Here is a 22205-nt window from a genome sequence, read left to right as displayed (position 1 = left end):
CCCCCCCTTATATATTTATATATAGTGACCCCCCCTTAACTGCCCCCCCCCCCCAGTGTAACCAATCCCAACTGGGCCAGCCTTTCCCCATAACTGAGCCCATTCCCTTTATCAGCTTAGTCGCTCTTCCCTGTACTTTCTCTATTTCATTACTGCCCCCCCCTTATATATTTATATATAGTGACCCCCCCCTTAACTGCCCCCCCCCCCCCCCCCAGTGTAACCAGTCCCAACTGGGCCAGCCTTTCCCCATAACTGAGCCCATTCCCTTTATCAGCTTAGTCGCTCTTCCCTGTACTTTCTCTATTTCATTACTGCCCCCCCTTATATATTTATATATAGTGACCCCCCCTTAACTGCCCCCCCCCAGTGTAACCAATCCCAACTGGGCCAGCCTTTCCCCATAACTGAGCCCATTCCCTTTATCAGCTTAGTCGCTCTTCCCTGTACTTTCTCTATTTCATTACTGCCCCCCCTTATATATTTATATATAGTGACCCCCCCTTAACTGCCCCCCCCCAGTGTAACCAATCCCAACTGGGCCAGCCTTTCCCCATAACTGAGCCCATTCCCTTTATCAGCTTAGTCGCTCTTCCCTGTACTTTCTCTATTTCATTACTGCCCCCCCCCTTATATATTTATATATAGTGACCCCCCCCCTTAACTGCCCCCCCCCCCCAGTGTAACCAATCCCAACTGGGCCAGCCTTTCCCCATAACTGAGCCCATTCCCTTTATCAGCTTAGTCGCTCTTCCCTGTACTTTCTCTATTTCATTACTGCCCCCCTTATATATTTATATATAGTGACCCCCCCTTAACTGCCCCCCCCCCCCCCCAGTGTAACCAATCCCAACTGGGCCAGCCTTTCCCCATAACTGAGCCCATTCCCTTTATCAGCTTAGTCGCTCTTCCCTGTACTTTCTCTATTTCATTACTGCCCCCCCCCTTATATATTTATATATAGTGACCCCCCCCTTAACTGCCCCCCCCCCCCAGTGTAACCAATCCCAACTGGGCCAGCCTTTCCCCATAACTGAGCCCATTCCCTTTATCAGCTTAGTCGCTCTTCCCTGTACTTTCTCTATTCATTACTGCCCCCCCTTATATATTTATATATAGTGACCCCCCCCTTAACTGCCCCCCCCCCAGTGTAACCAATCCCAACTGGGCCAGCCTTTCCCCATAACTGAGCCCATTCCCTTTATCAGCTTAGTCGCTCTTCCCTGTACTTTCTCTATTTCATTACTGCCCCCCCCTTATATATTTATATATAGTACCCCCCCCTTAACTGCCCCCCCCCCCCCCCCAGTGTAACCAATCCCAACTTGGCCAGCCTTTCCCCATAACTGAGCCCATTCCCTTTTTCAGCTTAGTCGCTCTTCCCTGTACTTTCTCTATTTCATTACTGCCCCCCCCTTATATATTTATATATAGTGACCCCCCCCTTAACTGCCCCCCCCCCAGTGTAACCAATCCCAACTGGGCCAGCCTTTCCCCATAACTGAGCCCATTCCCTTTATCAGCTTAGTCGCTCTTCCCTGTACTTTCTCTATTTCATTACTGCCCCCCCTTATATATTTATATATAGTGACCCCCCCCTTAACTGCCCCCCCCCCAGTGTAACCAATCCCAACTGGGCCAGCCTTTCCCCATAACTGAGCCCATTCCCTTTATCAGCTTAGTCGCTCTTCCCTGTACTTTCTCTATTTCATTACTGCCCCCCCCCTTATATATTTATATATAGTGCCCCCCCCTTAACTGCCCCCCCCCCCAGTGTAACCAATCCCAACTGGGCCAGCCTTTCCCCATAACTGAGCCCATTCCCTTTATCAGCTTAGTCGCTCTTCCCTGTACTTTCTCTATTTCATTACTGCCCCCCCTTATATATTTATATATAGTGCCCCCCCCTTAACTGCCCCCCCCCCCAGTGTAACCAATCCCAACTGGGCCAGCCTTTCCCCATAACTGAGCCCATTCCCTTTATCAGCTTAGTCGCTCTTCCCTGTACTTTCTCTATTTCATTACTGCCCCCCCTTATATATTTATATATAGTGCCCCCCCCTTAACTGCCCCTTCCCCAGTGTAACCAATCCCAACTGGGCCAGCCTTTCCCCATAACTGAGCCCATTCCCTTTATCAGCTTAGTCGCTCTTCCCTGTACTTTCTCTATTTCATTACTGCCCCCCCTTATATATTTATATATAGTGACCCCCCTTAACTGCCCCTTCCCCAGTGTAACCAATCCCAACTGGGCCAGCCTTTCCGCATAACTGAGCCCATTCCCTTTATCAGCTTAGTCGCTCTTCCCTGTACTTTCTCTATTTCATTACTGCCCCCCCTTATATATTTATATATAGTGATCCCCCCTTAACTGCCCCCCCCCCCCAGTGTAACCAATCCCAACTGGGCCAGCCTTTCCCCATAACTGAGCCCATTCCCTTTATCAGCTTAGTCGCTCTTCCCTGTACTTTCTCTATTTCATTACTGCCCCCCCTTATATATTTATATATAGTGATCCTACCCCCCTAACTGCCCCCACTGTCTGACTCCTGCACCCCCACTTAAGCCATGCTGATTCCGACCCATAATGCCATTCTCCACTACATAATTTTGAATGTGATCCCTTAACAAGCCTTCAAATAACTTGCCCACCACGGATGTCAGACTTACAGGCCTATAATTGCCAGGCTGAGATCTTACTCCCTGTATAAATATAGGAATGACATTCGCCTTCTTCCAATCCCTAGGTACCATACCTGATGAGAGCGAGTCTGAGAATATCAGAAACAAGGGCCACTGCAATTCTGCCCCTAGCTCTCTCAGTACCCGAGGGGGTATTCCATCTGGCCCAGGTGCCTTGTTTATATTTATCGTGTGTAACCCTTTAAGCACCATATCCTGTGCCAACCACTGTGCAGTTGGAGCTGAGGCAACAGTGCAGCTATTGGGTGGGACTTGGCCCACTGGCTCCCCCTACTGTATACACAGAAGAAAAGAACTGGTTAAGCACATCTGCCTTTTCTGTACCCGCTGTAACCATATTGTTACTATAACTCAATGGGGCCACACCCTCAACCTGCATCTTTTTATTAATTTTAATTATTATAATCTTAGCCTGCGCCGCCCCCTGTTCCCCAATGTATCTTTGCCTCCCTGTGTGACAGTAATTGTGTTTCTGTTCATTAAATGCCCCCCCCCCGACTCTTCTTTCCTATTGCTATGGGTTACTGCTCCTGGGCAAACGTAGTGCCTTTATTACATATGGGGGTTAGAGGGTAAAAGAATAGGAGCGGAAATATTACAATTATCGATTAAAAGGTGAATTTTGAGATCTGCTTCCCTGATTGGTTGGAGCACAAAGATGTCAGAGACTCACCCAATGATAGAGAATGAGAGAGACCCCCAGTTTTAAGCTGGGACCCCCACCGCTCATTCTCTCAGCTTTCTGGACCTGCCAAGCTCACTATTTTGGATTTTGCTCCTTCAGACTCCCGTGAGCAACAAATTCCTATGGATGGAAATAGTTTTGATTTCCCATCATCCTCTTCTGGAAATCCACGGCAAAGGCATAGACTCTTCCCAGGACTGAGACTGCTTTTGTCCATTAGTCAGGTTCTTCATCGGGACATTTGGCCAGTGGACTGGGGGGGTAGTTTTGTTTGTAAGTTGTAATTATTGCCCAGCATGTCGGTCTGAGTTATGTCAATTCTTTCTTGTGAAGTTTTTAATAAAAACACATAAAACCCCTCACCGACTCCATGTAGATGAATGGATTTCCCATAGATCTTTGGCAGAAGTAATAAAAGGCTGATGGGAGTTGTCACCATTTATTATACATGAGGGGTGTGGCTCCTCATGTTTCAGTAAGCCTTTAACCCCCACATTGCACCACAGAGCCCCCCAGTTCCACAGGGTGGGCAGGTGTAGCAGGTAACAAACCAATGGAGGCAGTGCCACCTACTGGCCGACTGCTAGAATGCAGCACCATAATACTGTATCCCAGGGATCCCCAACCAGCGGCTCGGGGGGAACATGTTGCTCCCCAACCCCTTGGATGTTGCTCCCAGTGACCCCAAAGCAGGTGCTTATCTTTGAATTTCTGGTTAGGGGGCAAGTTTTGGTTGCATAAAAACCCAGTATAATGCCAAACAGAGCCTCCTGTAGGCTGCCAGTCCACATAGGGGCTATTAAGTAGCCAATTATAGCTCTTATTGGCACCCCAGGAACCATTTTCATGCTTGTGTTGCTCCCCAACACTTTTTTTCATTTAAATGTAGCTCACGGGTATAAAAGATTGGGGATCCCTGCTGTATAAACAATAGAGATAAAATGGAAGCCACCGGAGAGCTCCCGCTTGCGTAGAACTTTATATAGAGATGCATAGGGCTACGTTTCGGCCCACATGGGTCCTTCCTCTGGTGCAGTTTGGCCTTATTAACCCAATCAGCCCCCCAAACCATGTGACACAGTACCAGTTCCACCTAGTTACCCGGAGAGTACACATGTTCTCAGTGAAGCAGTGTAAGTTTATTGAGACATCACAGCACTACATGTTTCGCCTAACAGCCTTCCTCAGGTGCATACATGAGTGATAATAGCAAACAGAATAAATACCCTAAACCCCACCAACAAGTTTCAGCAGCTGGGGTTTAGGGTATTTATTCTGTTTGCTATTATCACTCATGTATGCACCTGAGGAAGGCTGTTAGGCGAAACATGTAGTGCTGTGATGTCTCAATAAACTTACACTGCTTCACTGAGACCGTGTGTACTCTCCGGGTTCCTTAAACTTGAATTTGAAATGCATACAGCCCACACGGGGACTGCTACCTGTTGAGGAGTAGTTACTGAATACACTGGGAGCTACGACAGGACTTCTATCTATATTTGAGGATATCCACCTAGTTACTAAAGAAGTGTTTTCTCTGGAGATTCCCAATAGTATAATTACCAGTAAGCATAGTTAGTGCTAAGTGTACAGAATAAATAATGTATATCAGCAGAACCGGGTAGGAACCTGTTAGTAACAGTGTCCCTAGTAACATACCTCCCAACATTTTGAAAAAGGAAAGAGGGACAAAAAGAATGTTTTGACCACACCCATTTTTTTGACCACACCTCCTTAATACCACTCCCATTTGACTAAATTTGGCAGGTTATTTGTTTTATGTGTTATTACAGTTTTGCTAATGATGGTGAAGTTGCCCTTTAAGCTGTGAGTCTCAGTTCCACCAAGAGACCTGTTTAGCTGATTAGTTACAGTTGTATCTCAGTGCAGGGGGGGCTCATTAACTTTCTGGGCTCTCTGCCAAAAGCTACGTATTTAATTAAAAGAGAGAAACAATGTATCTAAGTGCTGGTGATGCTCATTAACTTTCTGGGCTCTCTGCCAAGAGCTACGTATTTAATTAAAAGAGAGAAACAATGTATCTAAGTGCTGGTGATGCTCATTAAGTTTCTGGGCTCTCTGCCAAGAGCTACGTATTTAATTAAAAGAGAGAAACAATGTATCTAAGTGCTGGTGATGCTCGTTGAGATTTCTGGGCTCTCTATCTTTTTCAGCTTCAGTGAAGGAGATCTAAGGGAAATGAGGGACTTTTCAGTAAGAATCCAGAACTGTGGGTTGAGCTGTCAAAAGGGACTGTCCCGCGAATATCAGGACAGTTGGGAGGTAAGTCCACAATGGTAAATCCATCTGTGAAGGAAAAAGAATGTGATTAGAAAGGTCCACATTTGTATTTAGGGTCTCAGTCCATTTGGCCTGGAAAAGAAGAGTAAAAGAAGAAAGAAGAGAAGAGTATGTATGATATGAAGTGAGGAAAATGAGTCTCGTTGTCCTCATATGGGACTGGGGTGGGAACATATAAGGAAGGAGAGGGAAACCCTTCATAACTAGAAACACTGGTGTTATAACTGGCAACATACAAGGAAGGGGGGTGGGACCCCAACATAATGTAGAATAAAGCCCAGACTGGGGTACGTGGCAATAAGGAAACATATGGGGAAGGGGGGTGGGACCCCAACATAATTTAGAGTAAAGCCCAGACTGGGGTACGTGGCAATAAGGAAACATATGGGGAAGGGGGGTGGGACCCCAATATAATTTAGAGTAAAGCCCAGACTGGGGTACAAGGCAATAAGGAAACATATGGGGAAGGGGGGTGGGACCCCAACATAATTTAGAGTAAAGCCCAGACTGGGGTACGTGGCAATAAGGAAACATATGGGGAAGGGGGGTGGGACCCCAACATAATTTAGAGTAAAGCCCAGACTGGGGTACGTGGCAATAAGGAAACATATGGGGAAGGGGGGTGGGACCCCAACATAATTTAGAGTAAAGCCCAGACTGGGGTACATGGTAATAAGGAAACATATGGGGAAGGGGGGTGGGACCCCAATATAATTTAGAGTAAAGCCCAGACTGGGGTACAAGGCAATAAAGAAACATATGGGGAAGGGGGGTGGGACCCCAACATAATTTAGAGTAAAGCCCAGACTGGGGTACAAGGCAATAAGGAAACATATGGGGAAGGGGGGTTGGACCCCAACATAATTTAGAGTAAAGCCCAGACTGGGGTACAAGGCAATAAAGAAACATATGGGGAAGGGGGGTTGGACCCCAACATAATTTAGAGTAAAGCCCAGACTGGGGTACGTGGCAATAAGGAAACATATGGGGAAGGGGGGTGGGACCCCAACATAATTTAGAGTAAAGCCCAGACTGGGGTACGTGGCAATAAGGAAACATATGGGGAAGGGGGGTGGGACCCCAACATAATTTAGAGTAAAGCCCAGACTGGGGTACATGGTAATAAGGAAACATATGGGGAAGGGGGGTGGGACCCCAATATAATTTAGAGTAAAGCCCAGACTGGGGTACAAGGCAATAAAGAAACATATGGGGAAGGGGGGTGGGACCCCAACATAATTTAGAGTAAAGCCCAGACTGGGGTACAAGGCAATAAGGAAACATATGGGGAAGGGGGGTGGGACCCCAATATAATTTAGAGTAAAGCCCAGACTGGGGTACATGGCAATAAGGAAACATATGAGGAAGGGGGGTGGGACCCCAACATAATTTAGAGTAAAGCCCAGACTGGGGTACATGGCAATAAGGAAACATATGGGGAAGGGGGGTGGGACCCCAACATAATTTAGAGTAAAGCCCAGACTGGGGTACGTGGCAATAAGGCAGGGGTGGGCAAACTTTTTGGCTCAGGGGCCACATTGACTTACAGACGGCACGGGCCGGATCAGCGTTATGCCCAGGGCCGCCATTAGAAATCACGGGGCCTCTCAGCTCCCACCCAGCATCCTTCAGCTCCCCCCTCAGCATCCTTCAGCTCCCCCCTCAGCATCCTGCAGCTCCCCCCAGTGTTATTCCCATCATCCTCCTCCCACCAGCTCCCCCCCCAGTGACCTACAGCTTCCTTTGGCTCCATGCTCCATCCTCCAGCGACCTCCTGCCTCCTCCGGCTGTGTCAGTCCCCCGGCTCCCGCTGCATCTGAAGTTTTATGCGGTTGTGCCCCGTGCATTCTGATGTCACGCGCACGCACGGGGCGCAACCAATCAGGAGTTGGCGGGCCGGATTAAAAAGGTAAACGGGCCGGATGTGGCCCGCGGGCCGTAGTTTGCCCACCCCTGCAATAAGGAAACATATGGGGAAGGGGGGTGGGACCCCAACATAATTTAGAGTAAAGCCCAGACTGGGGTACATATGAGGAAACATATGGGGAAGGGGGGTGGGACCCCAATATAATTTAGAGTAAAGCCCAGACTGGGGTACATGGCAATAAGGAAACATATGGGGAAGGGGGGTGGGACCCCAATATAATTTAGAGTAAAGCCCAGACTGGGGTACATGGCAATAAGGAAACATATGGGGAAGGGGGGTGGGACCCCAATATAATTTAGAATAAAGCCCAGACTGGGGTACATATGAGGAAACATTTGGGGAAGGGGGGTGGGACCCCAATATAATTTAGAATAAAGCCCAGACTGGGGTACATATGAGGAAACATATGGGGAAGGGGGGTGGGACCCCAACATAATTTAGAGTAAAGCCCAGACTGGGGTACGTGGCAATAAGGAAACATATGGGGAAGGGGGGTGGGACCCCAACATAATTTAGAGTAAAGCCCAGACTGGGGTACATGGCAATAAGGAAACCTATGGGGAAGGGGGGTGGGACCCCAACATAATTTAGAGTAAAGCCCAGACTGGGGTACATGGCAATAAGGAAACATATGGGGAAGGTGGGTGGGACCCCAACATAATTTAGAGTAAAGCCCAGACTGGGGTACGTATGAGGAAACATATGGGGAAGGGGGGTGGGACCCCAACATAATTTAGAGTAAAGCCCAGACTGGGGTACGTATGAGGAAACATATGGGGAAGGGGGGTGGGACCCCAACATTATGTAGAGTAAAGCCCAGACTGGGGTACAAGGCAATAAGGAAACATATGGGGAAGGTGGGTGGGACCCCAACATTATGTAGAGTAAAGCCCAGACTGGGGTACAAGGCAATAAGGAAACATATGGGGAAGGTGGGTGGGACCCCAACATTATGTAGAGTAAAGCCCAGACTGGGGTACGTATGAGGAAACATATAGGGAAGGTGGGTGGGACCCCAACATTATTTAGAATAAAGCCCAGACTGGGGTACGTATGAGGAAACATATAGGACCATATATTGCACAATGGGTTGAGCTTCTGAAGATCCGTAAGAGGATGTGGGTCCCTGAGAAGAGACCACAGAGGAAGTTGCAGTTGGCACCGTGCGTCTCCCCGTTACTAAGTGCACCCTGACACCACTCAGCAGGCAACGCTTCAGGCTCGCGGATCATTCCCATTTCCCATGGACTCCGCTGATTGGACACTTCTCAGGCTTTGGGGTGAGGCTCCGCTGGAGAAACGTTTGTCAGGGAAGGGAGGTGCACCTTGGGGCTTCATTTGTGCTGAGCTGTCTCTTGTGTTACAGGTCTGTGCTGTGTGACTGTCTCCTTTATAGCAGGTAAGTACTTCATAACACTCACAACTCCCCCCCAGGTATGTACTTCATATCACTCACAACTGCCCCCCAGGTATGTACCTCATATCACTCATAACTGCCCCCCAGGTATGTACCTCATATCACTCACAACTGCCCCCCCAGGTATGTACCTCATATCACTCATAACTGCCCCCCAGGTATGTACCTCATATCACTCATAACTGCCCCCCAGGTATGTACCTCATATCACTCATAACTGCCCCCCCAGGTACTGTATGTACCTCATATCACTCACAACTGCCCCCCAGGTATGTACCTCATATCACTCATAACTGCCCCCCAGGTATGTACCTCATATCACTCACAACTGCCCCCCAGGTATGTACCTCATATCACTCATAACTGCCCCCCAGGTATGTACCTCATATCACTCACAACTGCCCCCCAGGTATGTACCTCATATCACTCATAACTGCCCCCCCAGGTATGTACCTCATATCACTCACAACTGCCCCCCAGGTATGTACCTCATATCACTCATAACTGCCCCCCAGGTATGTACCTCATATCACTCATAACTGCCCCCAGGTATTTACCTCATATCACTCATAACTGCCCCCCAGGTATGTACCTCATATCACTCATAACCGCCCCCCAGGTATTAACCTCATATCACTCATAACTGCCCCCCAGGTAAGTGCCTTCTTTTACTCACAACTGCCCCCCAGGTATGTACCTCATATCACTCACAACTGCCCCCCAGGTATGTACCTCATATCACTCACAACTGCCCCCCAGGTAAGTGCCTCCTTTTACTCACAACTGCCCCATCCCGGCCCTAAGGCAATGAAGCGCTTGTATTAAGCAGTTTAACCCCTTCCCCCTGAGGGCAGAACATTGTGTTGGTGTCTCTTTCCGGTACATGCCCCATAGACTGCTCGTACTGTATCTGCCCCTATTGTATCTATATAGGGTATATAGGGGCAGAACATTGTGTTGGTGTCTCTTTCCGGTACATGCCCCATAGACTGCTCGTACTGTATCTGCCCCTATTGTATCTATATAGGGTATATAGGGGCAGAACATTGTGTTGGTGTCTCTTTCCGGTACATGCCCCATAGACTGCTCGTACTGTATCTGCCCCTATTGTATCTATATAGGGTATATAGGGGCAGAACATTGTGTTGGTGTCTCTTTCCGGTACATGCCCCATAGACTGCTCGTACTGTATCTGCCCCTATTGTATCTATATAGGGTATATAGGGGCAGAACATTGTGTTGGTGTCTCTTTCCGGTACATGCCCCATAGACTGCTCGTACTGTATCTGCCCCTATTGTATCTATATAGGGTATATAGGGGCAGAACATTGTGTTGGTGTCTCTTTCCGGTACATGCCCCATAGACTGCTCGTACTGTATCTGCCCCTATTGTATCTATATAGGGTATATAGGGGCAGAACATTGTGTTGGTGTCTCTTTCCGGTACATGCCCCATAGACTGCTCGTACTGTATCTGCCCCTATTGTATCTATATAGGGTATATAGGGGCAGAACATTGTGTTGGTGTCTCTTTCCGGTACATGCCCCATAGACTGCTCGTACTGTATCTGCCCCTATTGTATCTATATAGGGTATATAGGGGCAGAACATTGTGTTGGTGTCTCTTTCCGGTACATGCCCCATAGACTGCTCGTACTGTATCTGCCCCTATTGTATCTATATAGGGTATATAGGGGCAGAACATTGTGTTGGTGTCTCTTTCCGGTACATGCCCCATAGACTGCTCGTACTGTATCTGCCCCTATTGTATCTATATAGGGTATATAGGGGCAGAACATTGTGTTGGTGTCTCTTTCCGTTACACGTATATTCAACTCCGTCCAACTCTTTTCAATCATGTTGCTCCCCAGAGTGATCCCAAAGAAATAGTTCAAGAGAATCACATGGTTCTGAGAGGAGGGCCCAATTGCTTTGAGAGACCCACCCACATTCACACCTAGTACACCCTGTACTAACCCATAGTATCTGGCCTCCCCCTGTACTAACCCATAGTATCTGGCCTTACCCTGTACTTACCCATAGTATCTGGCCTCCCCCTTTACTAACCCATAGTATCTGGCCTCCCCCTGTACTAACCCATAGTATCTGGCCTTACCCTGTACTAACCCATAGTATCCGGCCTTACCCTGTACTAACCCATAGTATCTGGCCTCCCCCTGTACTAACCCATAGTATCTGGCCTCCCCCTGTACTAACCCATAGTATCCGGCCTTACCCTGTACTAACCCATAGTATCTGGCCTTACCCTGTACTAACCCATAGTATCCGGCCTTACCCTGTACTAACCCATAGTATCTGGCCTTACCCTGTACTAACCCATAATATCTGGCCTTACCCTGTACTAACCCATAGTATCTGGCCTTACCCTTTACTAACCCATAGTATCTGGCCTCCCCCTGTACTTACCCATAGTATCTGGCCTCCCCCTGTACTAACCCATAGTATCTGGCCTTACCCTGTACTAACCCATAGTATCTGGCCTTACCCTGTACTAACCCATAGTATCTGGCCTCCCCCTGTACTAACCCATAGTATCTGGCCTCCCCCTGTACTTACCCATAGTATCTGGCCTCCCCCTGTACTAACCCATAGTATCTGGCCTCCCCCTGTACTAACCCATAGTATCTGGCCTTACCCTGTACTAACCCATAGTATCTGGCCTCCCCCTGTACTAACCCATAGTATCTGGCCTTACCCTGTACTAACCCATAGTATCCGGCCTTACCCTGTACTAACCCATAGTATCTGGCCTTACCCTGTACTAACCCATAGTATCTGGCCTTACCCTGTACTAACCCATAGTATCTGGCCTTACCCTGTACTAACCCATAGTATCTGGCCTTACCCTGTACTAACCCATAGTATCTGGCCTCCCCCTGTACTAACCCATAGTATCTGGCCTCCCCCTGTACTAACCATAGTATCTGGGCCTCCCCCTGTACTAAACCCATAGTATCCGGCCCTCCCCCTGTACTAACCCATAGTATCTGGCCTTACCCTGTACTAACCCATAGTATCTGGCCTCCCTCTGTACTAACCCATAGTATCTGGCCTTACCCTGTACTAACCCATAGTATCTGGCCTTACCCTGTACTAACCCATAGTATCTGGCCTTACCCTGTACTAACCCATAGTATCTGGCCTCCCCCTGTACTAACCCATAGTATCTGGCCTCCCCCTGTACTAACCCATAGTATCTGGCCTTACCCTGTACTAACCCATAGTATCTGGCCTCCCCCTGTACTAACCCATAGTATCTGGCCTTACCCTGTACTAACCCATAGTATCTGGCCTTACCCTGTACTAACCCATAGTATCTGGCCTCACCCTGTACTAACCCATAGTATCTGGCCTCCCCCTGTACTAACTCATAGTATCTGGCCTTACCCTGTACTAACCCATAGTATCTGACCTCACCCTGTACTAACCCATAGTATCTGGCCTTACCCTGTACTAACCCATAGTATCCGGCCTTACCCTGTACTAACCCATAGTATCTGGCCTCCCCCTGTACTAACCCATAGTATCTGGCCTCCCCCTGTACTAACCCATAGTATCCGGCCTCCCCCTGTACTAACCCATAGTATCCGGCCTCCCCCTGCCAGGGAACTAAGTACAATGGGAGAAGTTACACAAAGCAGAAGACTTTCAGGTGGTTGAAGAGGGGCATGAAATGTGGCGTCCCTACACCTAGTGTGGCAGAGACAACAGCAGGAGTTTGTTAGACCTACGTAGCTTTGTAACTCTGCTCCCCTAAAGCAGGAAACAGGGGGGTCCTTGCCCTCACTCACTGTGTGTGATACAAAACCAAAACCACACAGGGCAGGAAGTGGGGGGGAACATCTGCCAACTGTCATGTCCCCCCTGCACACATTGGGCTCTGTGCCATTGGGCTCTGTGTCATTGGGTTCTGTGCCATTGGGCTCTGTGCCATTGGGCTCTGTGCCATTGGGTTCTGTGCCATTGGGCTCTGTGCCATTGGGTTCTGTGCCATTGGGCTCTGTGCCATTGGGCTCTGTGCCATTGGGTTCTGTGCCATTGGGTTCTGTGCCATTGGGCTCTGTGCCGTTGGGCTCTGTGCCATTGGGCTCTGTGTCGTTGGCCTTTGTGCCATTGGGCTCTGTGCCGTTGAGCTCTGTGTCGTTGGGCTCTGTGTCATTGGGCTCTGTGTCGTTGGCCTTTGTGCCATTGGGCTCTGTGTCGTTGGCCTTTGTGCCATTGGGCTCTGTGTCATTGGCCTTTGTGCCATTGGGCTCTGTGTCATTGGGCTCTGTGCCGTTGGGCTCTGTGTCGTTGGCCTTTGTGCCATTGGGCTCTGTGTCGTTGGGCTCTGTGCCATTGGGCTCTGTGCCATTGGGCTCTGTGCCGTTGAGCCCAATGTGTATGTATGTATGTGTATCTTTATTTATAAAGTGCTACTTATGTACGCAGCGCTGTACAGTAGAATACATTAATACAAACAGGGGGTTAATAAGATGATAGATAAATACAAAATATAACAATAAATACAGATAAATACAGCAGCAATAAGTTAAGAGTCAAAGACACAAGAGGAAGGAGGTCCCTGCCCCGTAGAGCTTACAATCTATGTGGGAGGGTAACTTACAGACACAAATAGGCAAATATAAGTGCTGTAGGTCACAGTGGGTGACATTACAATATAAGTGCCAGTTCCCAGATCAGGTGCTGGGTGAGTGCTCCAATAGGGAGTCTTTAAGTTTAGTTTTAAACAGACTGGGGGAGGATTCTCTCCGGAGGAAACCAGGGAGGGCGATGTGCTCAACTGCTCATCTTGTTGTGTTGTAGGTACCAGAGAGCTGAACCTCTCTCACTCGCCCTGCGCGGGTTTCTTGCAACTGTGCGCAAATAGCAACTGCCTGAGATTCTGTGGGACCCGGTGGAACGAGAAGAGCGGCCATGTGGCTTGTGCTCAGCTCAACTGTGGGACAGCTCTCCTGGCTCTCACTGATCTGAGCGACTCGAGAGACAGACAGAGACACCTTGTTCCACAGGAATACTGGTGCCATGGCAACGAGAGCTCTATGGAACGGTGCCCAATATCAGAGCAGCAGGAGAATTGTACTGGGAACCCCGTGTTTCTCATCTGTACAGGTAAGTCTTGGGGCGCCTGCAGCTCAAAGTACAACCCCATGTCCAGTTGGGGCACTGAGTAACATGTGAATAGAAAGAGAATGGGATGATCTGCAAATCAGTGAACCCCAATACTTCATAGTGAATAGAACAGAACCAACAGATCCAGGGCTGAAACTGAGAAATTCTATTCTAATTTCTCATCATCTTGAATTGATGGGACTGGGGCAACAACAGACAAAGTTGTGTAATGTTAAAAAATACCCCTGGGGGTGCAAAGGGCTGTGTAATGCTCTGATCATTAGACTGCCCTGGGGAACTTGTGTGGTCTATCCACTCCCGGCACAGTCTCTTTAGGTGCCCGGTCCCACACTCTGATCCGGATAGACAAATGCCCTTTCTCAGTTCAGTCCCTTTTCTAAATGCTCTTTAGTTCCCCCAGGTAGCGCTACCTGCCCCAGAGTACCCCTCACTTTGGCTAGGCAGTTATTCCCACGTAGCAGGCACTCGAGAAACACCTGCCCTCACACAAGGAACAAACACTGGGACTCAAACAGGGGACACACACTGGGGACTCACATGGGGGTAAAGGCATTTATATAGCTGGGGGGCACGGAGATATTGGGCGTCACTATCGCTGGGTAGAACCCCGGGCTCCCGCAGGGCACGGAGATATTGGGCGTCACTATCGCTGGGTAGAACCCCGGGCTCCCGCGGGGCACGGAGATATTGGGCGTCACTATGGCTGGGTAGAACCAGAGTTTGGGGTATATGGGCCAGGGCTGAGTAGTATATAGGCCAGGGCTGAGGAGTATATGGGCCAGGCATTGGGGGTATATGGGCCAGAGTTTGGGGGTATATGGGCCAGGAATTGGGGGTATATGGGCCAGAGTTTGGGGTATATGGGCTAGGGCTGAGGAGTATATGGGCCAGGGATTGGGGGTATATGGGCCAGAGTTTGGGGTATATGGGCCAGCGATTGGGGGTATATGGGCTAGGGCTGAGGAGTATATGGGCCAGGGATTGGGGGTATATGGGCCAGGGATTGGGGGTATATGGGCCAGAGTTTGGGGTATATGGGCCAGGGATTGGGGGTATATGGGCCAGGGCTGAGGAGTATATGGGCCAGAGTTTGGGGGTATATGGGCCAGAGTTTGGGGGTGTATGGGCTAGGGATTGGGGGTATATGGGCCAGAGTTTGGGGGTATATGGGCCAGGATTGAGGGGTATATGGGCCAGCGTTTGGGGGTATATGGGCCAGGATTGAGGGGTATATGGGCTAGGGTTTGGGGGTATATGGGCCAGGGTTGAGGGGTATATGGGCCAGGGATTGCGGGTATATGGGCCAGGGTTTGGCGGTATATGGGCCAGGGTTTGGGGGTATATGAGCCAGGATTGCTAAAGCTATATCATATCCATTTAAGGGGGGAAAGAGTTGATTTGATTGATGTTCTCTCCCTTGCAGGAATGGGACAGGAAATAACAGTCGAGAACTTGACTGCAGATCCAGAACCCCAAGGTGATGGAGCAGCTACTGCTACATGGGGGGCATTTCCCAGTCTGTAGGACAAGGATAGTCACACTTTGGTGCTGGAAAGTCAGTTACAAATGAAAAAGCTCCCATAACCAATGATAAGGCCCATTATGTCCAATTAAAGGGCTGAGGGCAGGTCTGGAGAGTGACCCAAGCTCCGATAGGCTGCTCCTGCCCAATGTTTCCTGTACAACCCCATCAGTCAAAAACACAGGAAGCATGAATGAAAAAAAGTTTGGCCTCAGGGAAGTTCTCTGAGCTTCTAATCGGAGGTAAGTGACCCTGGGTCCTGTGCCCATCACCCTGCAGTGGGCCATAAGAATGGTCGGCACTTTATAGGCTACTGCCAACAGGGATCCTTAGTGTCCCCTGGGGATGTGGTGGGACCTGGGTTAGAATCCAACTCACACTCAGAGGGAACCCTATGTTGTACTGGAGGCAGAACTTCATGGGAATGGTGCTGGATAAATGACCCAATAGAAGGACAATGGGAGGGACCTGGGAGAGAACCTGAGAGCATCACAACTCTACACACATTTCAGTACAATGTAATTGCGGGGGGGGGGGGGGTGCTCAACAACAAATATATTTCATTTCTATATCAAACATAATAAGTCTCAAACCCCTAGGCACATAAGGGAGATGGTGGTATTGGTGGTACTGATGGCACTGATGGTACTTGTGGTACTGATGGCACTGATGGTACTTGTGGTACTGGTGGTACTGAAGGTACTTGTGGTACTGATGGTACTGATGGTGCTGATGGTACTGATGGTACTTGTGGTACTGATGGCACTGATGGTACTGATGGCACTGATGGTACTTGTGGTACATGTGGTACTGATGGTACTGATGGTGCTGATGGTACTGATGGTACTTGTGGTACTGATGGCACTGATGGTACTGATGGCACTGATGGTACTTGTGGTACTGATGGTACTGATGGTGCTGATGGCACTGGTGGTACTTGTGGTACTGATGGTACTGATGGCACTGATGGCACTTGTGGTACTGATGGCACTGATGGTACTTGTGGTACTGATGGTACTGATGGCACTGATGGCACTTGTGGTACTGATGGCACTGATGGTACTTGTGGTACTGATGGTGCTGATGGTACTGATGGTACTTGTGGTACTGATGGCACTGATGGTACTGATGGCACTGATGGTACTTGTGGTACTGATGGTACTGATGGTGCTGATGGCACTGGTGGTACTTGTGGTACTGATGGTACTGATGGCACTGATGGCACTTGTGGTACTGATGGCAATGATGGTACTTGTGGTACTGATGTCACTGATGGTACTTGTGGTACTGGTGGTACTGATGGCACTGATGGTACTTGTGGTACTGATGGTACGGATGGTACTTATGGTACTGATGGCACTGATGGTACTGATGGCACTGATGGTACTTGTGGTACTGATGGTACTGATGGCACTGATGGTACTTGTGGTACTGATGGCACTGATGGTACTTGTGGTACTGATGGCACTGATGGTACTTGTGGTACTGATGGTGCTGATGGTACTGATGGTACTTGTGGTACTGATGGCACTGATGGTACTGATGGCACTGATGGTACTTGTGGTACTGATGGTACTGATGGTGCTGATGGCACTGGTGGTACTTGTGGTACTGATGGTACTGATGGCACTGATGGCACTTGTGGTACTGATGGCAATGATGGTACTTGTGGTACTGATGTCACTGATGGTACTTGTGGTACTGGTGGTACTGATGGCACTGATGGTACTTGTGGTACTGATGGTACGGATGGTACTTATGGTACTGATGGCACTGATGGTACTGATGGCACTGATGGTACTTGTGGTACTGATGGTACTGATGGCACTGATGGTACTTGTGGTACTGATGGCACTGATGGTACTTGTGGTACTGATGGCACTGATGGTACTTGTGGTACTGATGGCACTGGTGGTACTTGTGGTACTGATGGCACTGATAGTACTTGTGGTACTGATGGCACTAGTGGTACTTGTGGTACTGATGGCACTGATAGTACTTGTGGTACTGATGGCACTAGTGGTACTTGTGGAACTGATGGTACTGATGGTACTTGTGGTACTGATGGCACTGATGGTACTTGTGGTACTGATGGTACTGATGGCACTGATGGTACTGATGGTACTGATGGTACTTGTGGTACTGATGGCACTGGTGGTACTTGTGGTACTGATGGCACTGATGGTACTTGTGGTACTGATGGCACTGATGGTACTTGTGGTACTGATGGCACTGATGGTACTTGTGGTACTGATGGCACTGATGTACTGGGTACTGATGGTACTGATGTACTGGTACTGATAGCACTGATGGTACTTGTGGTACTGATGGCACTGGTGGTACTTGTGGTACTGATGGCACTGATGGTACTTGTGGTACTGATGGCACTGATGGTACTTGTGGTACTGATGGCACTGGTGGTACTTGTGGTACTGATGGCACTGATGGTACTTGTGGTACTGATGGCACTGATGGTACTGATGGTACTTGTGGTACTGATGGCACTGATGGTACTGGTGGTACTGATGGTACTGATGGCACTGATGGTACTTGTGGTACTGATGGTACTGATGGCACTGATGGTACTTGTGGTACTGATGGTACTGATGGCACTGGTGGTACTTGTGGTACTGATGGCACTGATGGTACTGATGGTACTTGTGGTACTGATGGCACTGGTGGTACTTGTAGTACTGATGGCACTGGTGGTACTTGTGGTACTGATGGCACTGATGGTACTTGTGGTACTGATGGCACTAATGGTACTTGTGGTACTGATGGTACAGATGGTACTGATGGCACTGATGGTACTGATGGTACTTGTGGTACTGATGGCACTGATGGTACTTGTGGTACTGATGGTACTGATGGTACTTGTGGTACTGATGGCACTGGTGGTACTTGTGGTACTGGTGGTACTTGTGGTACTGATGGCACTGATGGTACTTGTGGTACTGATGGCACTAATGGTACTTGTGGTACTGATGGTACTGATGGTACTGATGGCACTGATGGTACTGATGGTACTGATGGTACTTGTGGTACTGATGGTACTGATGGCACTGATGGTACTGATGGTACTGATGGTACTGATGGCACTGATGGTACTTGTGGTACTGATGGCACTGATGGTACTGATGGCGCTGATGGTACTTGTGGTACTTGTGGTACTGATGGCACTGATGGCACTGATGGCACTGATGGCACTGATGGTACTGATGGTACTTGTGGTACTGATGATACTGATGGTACTGATGGTACTTGTGGTACTGATGGCACTGATGGTACTGATGGTACTTGTGGTACTGATGGCACTGATGGTACTGATGGTACTTGTGGTACTGATGGCACTGATGGTACTTGTGGTACTGATGGCACTGATGGTACTTGTGGTACTGATGGCACTGATGGTACTGATGGCACTTGTGGTACTGATGGTACTGATGGTACTTGTGGTACTGATGGCACTGATGGTACTGATGGCACTGATGGTACTGATGGTACTGATGGCACTTGTGGTACTGATGGCACTGATGGTACTGATGGTACTTGTGGTACTGATGGCACTGATGGCACTTGTGGTACTGATGGCACTGATGGTACTTGTGGTACTGATGGTACTGATGGTACTGATGGCACTGATGGTACTGATGGTACTGATGGCACTTGTGGTACTGATGATACTTTTGGTACTGATGGCACTGATGGTACTTGTGGTACTGATGGTACTGATGGTACTGATGGCACTGATGGTACTGATGGTACTGATGGTACTGATGGCACTTGTGGTACTGATGGTACTGATGGCACTTGTGGTACTGATGGTACTGATGGCACTTGTGGTACTGATGGTACTGATGGTACTGATGGCACTGATGGTACTGATGGTACTTGTGGTACTGATGGCACTGATGGTACTTGTGGTACTGATGGCACTGATGGTACTTGTGGTACTGATGGTACTGATGGTACTGGTGGTACTTGTGGCACTGATGGTACTTGTGGTACTGATGGTACTTGTGGTACTGATGGCACTGATGGTACTTGTGGTACTGATGGTACTGATGGCACTGGTGGTACTTGTGGTACTGATGGCACTGATGGCACTGATGGTACTTGTGGTACTGATGGTACTGATGGCACTGATGGTACTTGTGGTACTGATGGTACTGATGGTACTGATGGTACTGATGGCACTGATGGTACTTGTGGTACTGATGGCACTGATGGTACTTGTGGTACTGATGGCACTGGTGGTACTTGTGGTACTGATGGCACTGATGGTACTTGTGGTACTGATGGTACTTGTGGTACTGATGGTACTGATGGTACTGATGGCACTGATGGTACTGATGGTACTGATGGCACTGATGGTACTTGTGGTACTGATGGTACTGATGGTACTTGTGGTACTGATGGCACTGGTGGTACTTGTGGTACTGATGGCACTGATGGTACTTGTGGTACTGATGGTGCTGATGGCACTGATGGTACTTGTGGTACTGATGGCACTGATGGCACTGATGGCACTGATGGTACTTTTAGTACTGATGGCACTGAAGGTACTTGTGGTTCTGATGGCACTGATGGTACTGATGGCACTGATGGTACTTGTGGTACTGATGGTACTGATGGCACTGATGGTACTTGTGGTACTGATGGTACTGATGCTACTTGTGGTACTGATGGCACTGATGGTACTTGTGGTACTAATGGTACTGATGGCACTGATGGTACTTGTGGTACTGATGGCACTGATGGTACTTGTGGTACTGATGGTACTGATGGCACTGGTGGTACTTGTGGTACTGATGGTACTTGTGGTACTGATGGCACTGATGGTACTTGTGGTACTGATGGTACTGATGGCACTGGTGGTACTTGTGGTAGTGATGGTGCTGATGGTACTGATGGCACTGATGGTACTTGTGGTACTGATGGTACTGATGGCACTGATGGTACTTGTGGTACTGATGGCACTAATGGTACTTGTGGTACTGATGGTACTGATGGTACTGATGGCACTGATGGTACTAATGGTACTGATGGTACTTGTGGTACTGATGGCACTGATGGTACTTGTGGTACTGATGGCACTGGTGGTACTTGTGGTACTGATGGCACTGGTGGTACTTGTGGTACTGATGGCACTGATGGAACTTGTGGTACTGATGGCACTAATGGTACTTGTGGTACTGATGGTACTGATGGCACTGATGGTACTGATGGTACTTGTGGTACTGATGGTACTGATGGCACTGATGGTACTTGTGGTACTGATGGCACTGATGGTACTTGTGGTACTGATGGCGCTGATGGTACTTGTGGTACTGATGGCACTGATGGTACTTGTGGTACTGATGGTACTGATGGTACTTGTGGTACTGGTGGTGCTGATGGCACTGATGGTACTTGTGGTACTGATGGTACTTGTGGTACTGATGGCACTGATTGTACTGATGGTACTGATGGCACTGATGGTACTTGTGGTACTGGTGGTACTGATGGTACTTGTGGTACTGATGGTACTGATGGCGCTGATGGTACTTGTGGTACTGATGGTACTGATGGCACTGATGGTACTTGTGGTACTGATGGTACTGATGGCACTGATGGTACTTGTGGTACTGATGGTACTGATGGCACTGGTGGTACTTGTGGTACTGATGGCACTGATGGTACTTGTGGTACTGATGGCACTGATGGTACTTGTGGTACTGATGGTACTTGTGGTACTGATGGTACTGATGGTACTTGTGGTACTGATGGTACTTGTGGTACTGATGGCGCTGATGGTACTTGTGGTACTGATGGCACTGATGGTACTGATGGCACTGATGGCACTGATGGTACTTGTGGTACTGATGGCACTGATGGTACTGATGGTACTTGTGGTACTGATGGCACTGATGGTACTTGTGGTACTGATGGTACTGATGGCACTTGTGGTACTGATGGTACTGATGGCACTGATGGTACTTGTGGTACTGATGGCACTGATGGTACTTGTGGTACTGATGGCACTGATGGTACTTGTGGTACTGATGGCACTGATGGCACTTGTGGTACTGATGGTACTGATGGCACTTGTGGTACTGATGGCACTGATGGTACTTGTGGTACTGATGGTACTGATGGTACTGATGGCACTGATGGCACTGATGGTACTGATGGCACTTGTGGTACTGATGGTACTGATGGTACTTTTGGTACTGATGGCACTGATGGTACTTGTGGTACTGATGGTACTGATGGTACTGATGGCACTGATGGTACTGATGGTACTGATGGCACTTGTGGTACTGATGGTACTGATGGCACTTGTGGTACTGATGGTACTGATGGTACTTGTGGTACTGATGGTACTGATGGCACTGGTGGTACTTGTGGTACTGATGGCACTGATGGTACTTGTGGTACTGATGGCACTGATGGTACTTGTGGTACTGATGGTACTTGTGGTACTGATGGTACTGATGGTACTTGTGGTACTGAT

General features: G+C 48.7%; 1 protein-coding gene across 1 annotated transcript in view; it reads left to right on the top strand.

Moving 5' to 3' along the window:
- The first annotated feature begins 8806 nt into the window (after positions 1–8806).
- LOC116410833 overlaps positions 8807–22205 on the top strand; it is a 43048-nt gene continuing 29649 nt past the window's right edge. The window contains exons 1-4 of the mRNA XM_031901983.1: positions 8807–8896; positions 8983–9015; positions 13861–14166; positions 15611–15664. Of these exons, the coding sequence (XP_031757843.1) occupies positions 8860–8896; positions 8983–9015; positions 13861–14166; positions 15611–15664 (430 nt within the window). The 5' untranslated portion in view covers positions 8807–8859. The remainder of the gene's footprint in view (positions 8897–8982; positions 9016–13860; positions 14167–15610; positions 15665–22205) is intronic.

The sequence above is a fragment of the Xenopus tropicalis genome, chromosome 5, assembly GCF_000004195.4.
Source record: "Xenopus tropicalis strain Nigerian chromosome 5, UCB_Xtro_10.0, whole genome shotgun sequence".
In the NCBI taxonomy this organism is placed as follows: Eukaryota; Metazoa; Chordata; class Amphibia; order Anura; family Pipidae; genus Xenopus; species Xenopus tropicalis.
The sequence above is the reverse complement of the archived record's forward strand: the minus strand, read 5'-3'. Positions and strand labels throughout refer to the sequence as shown.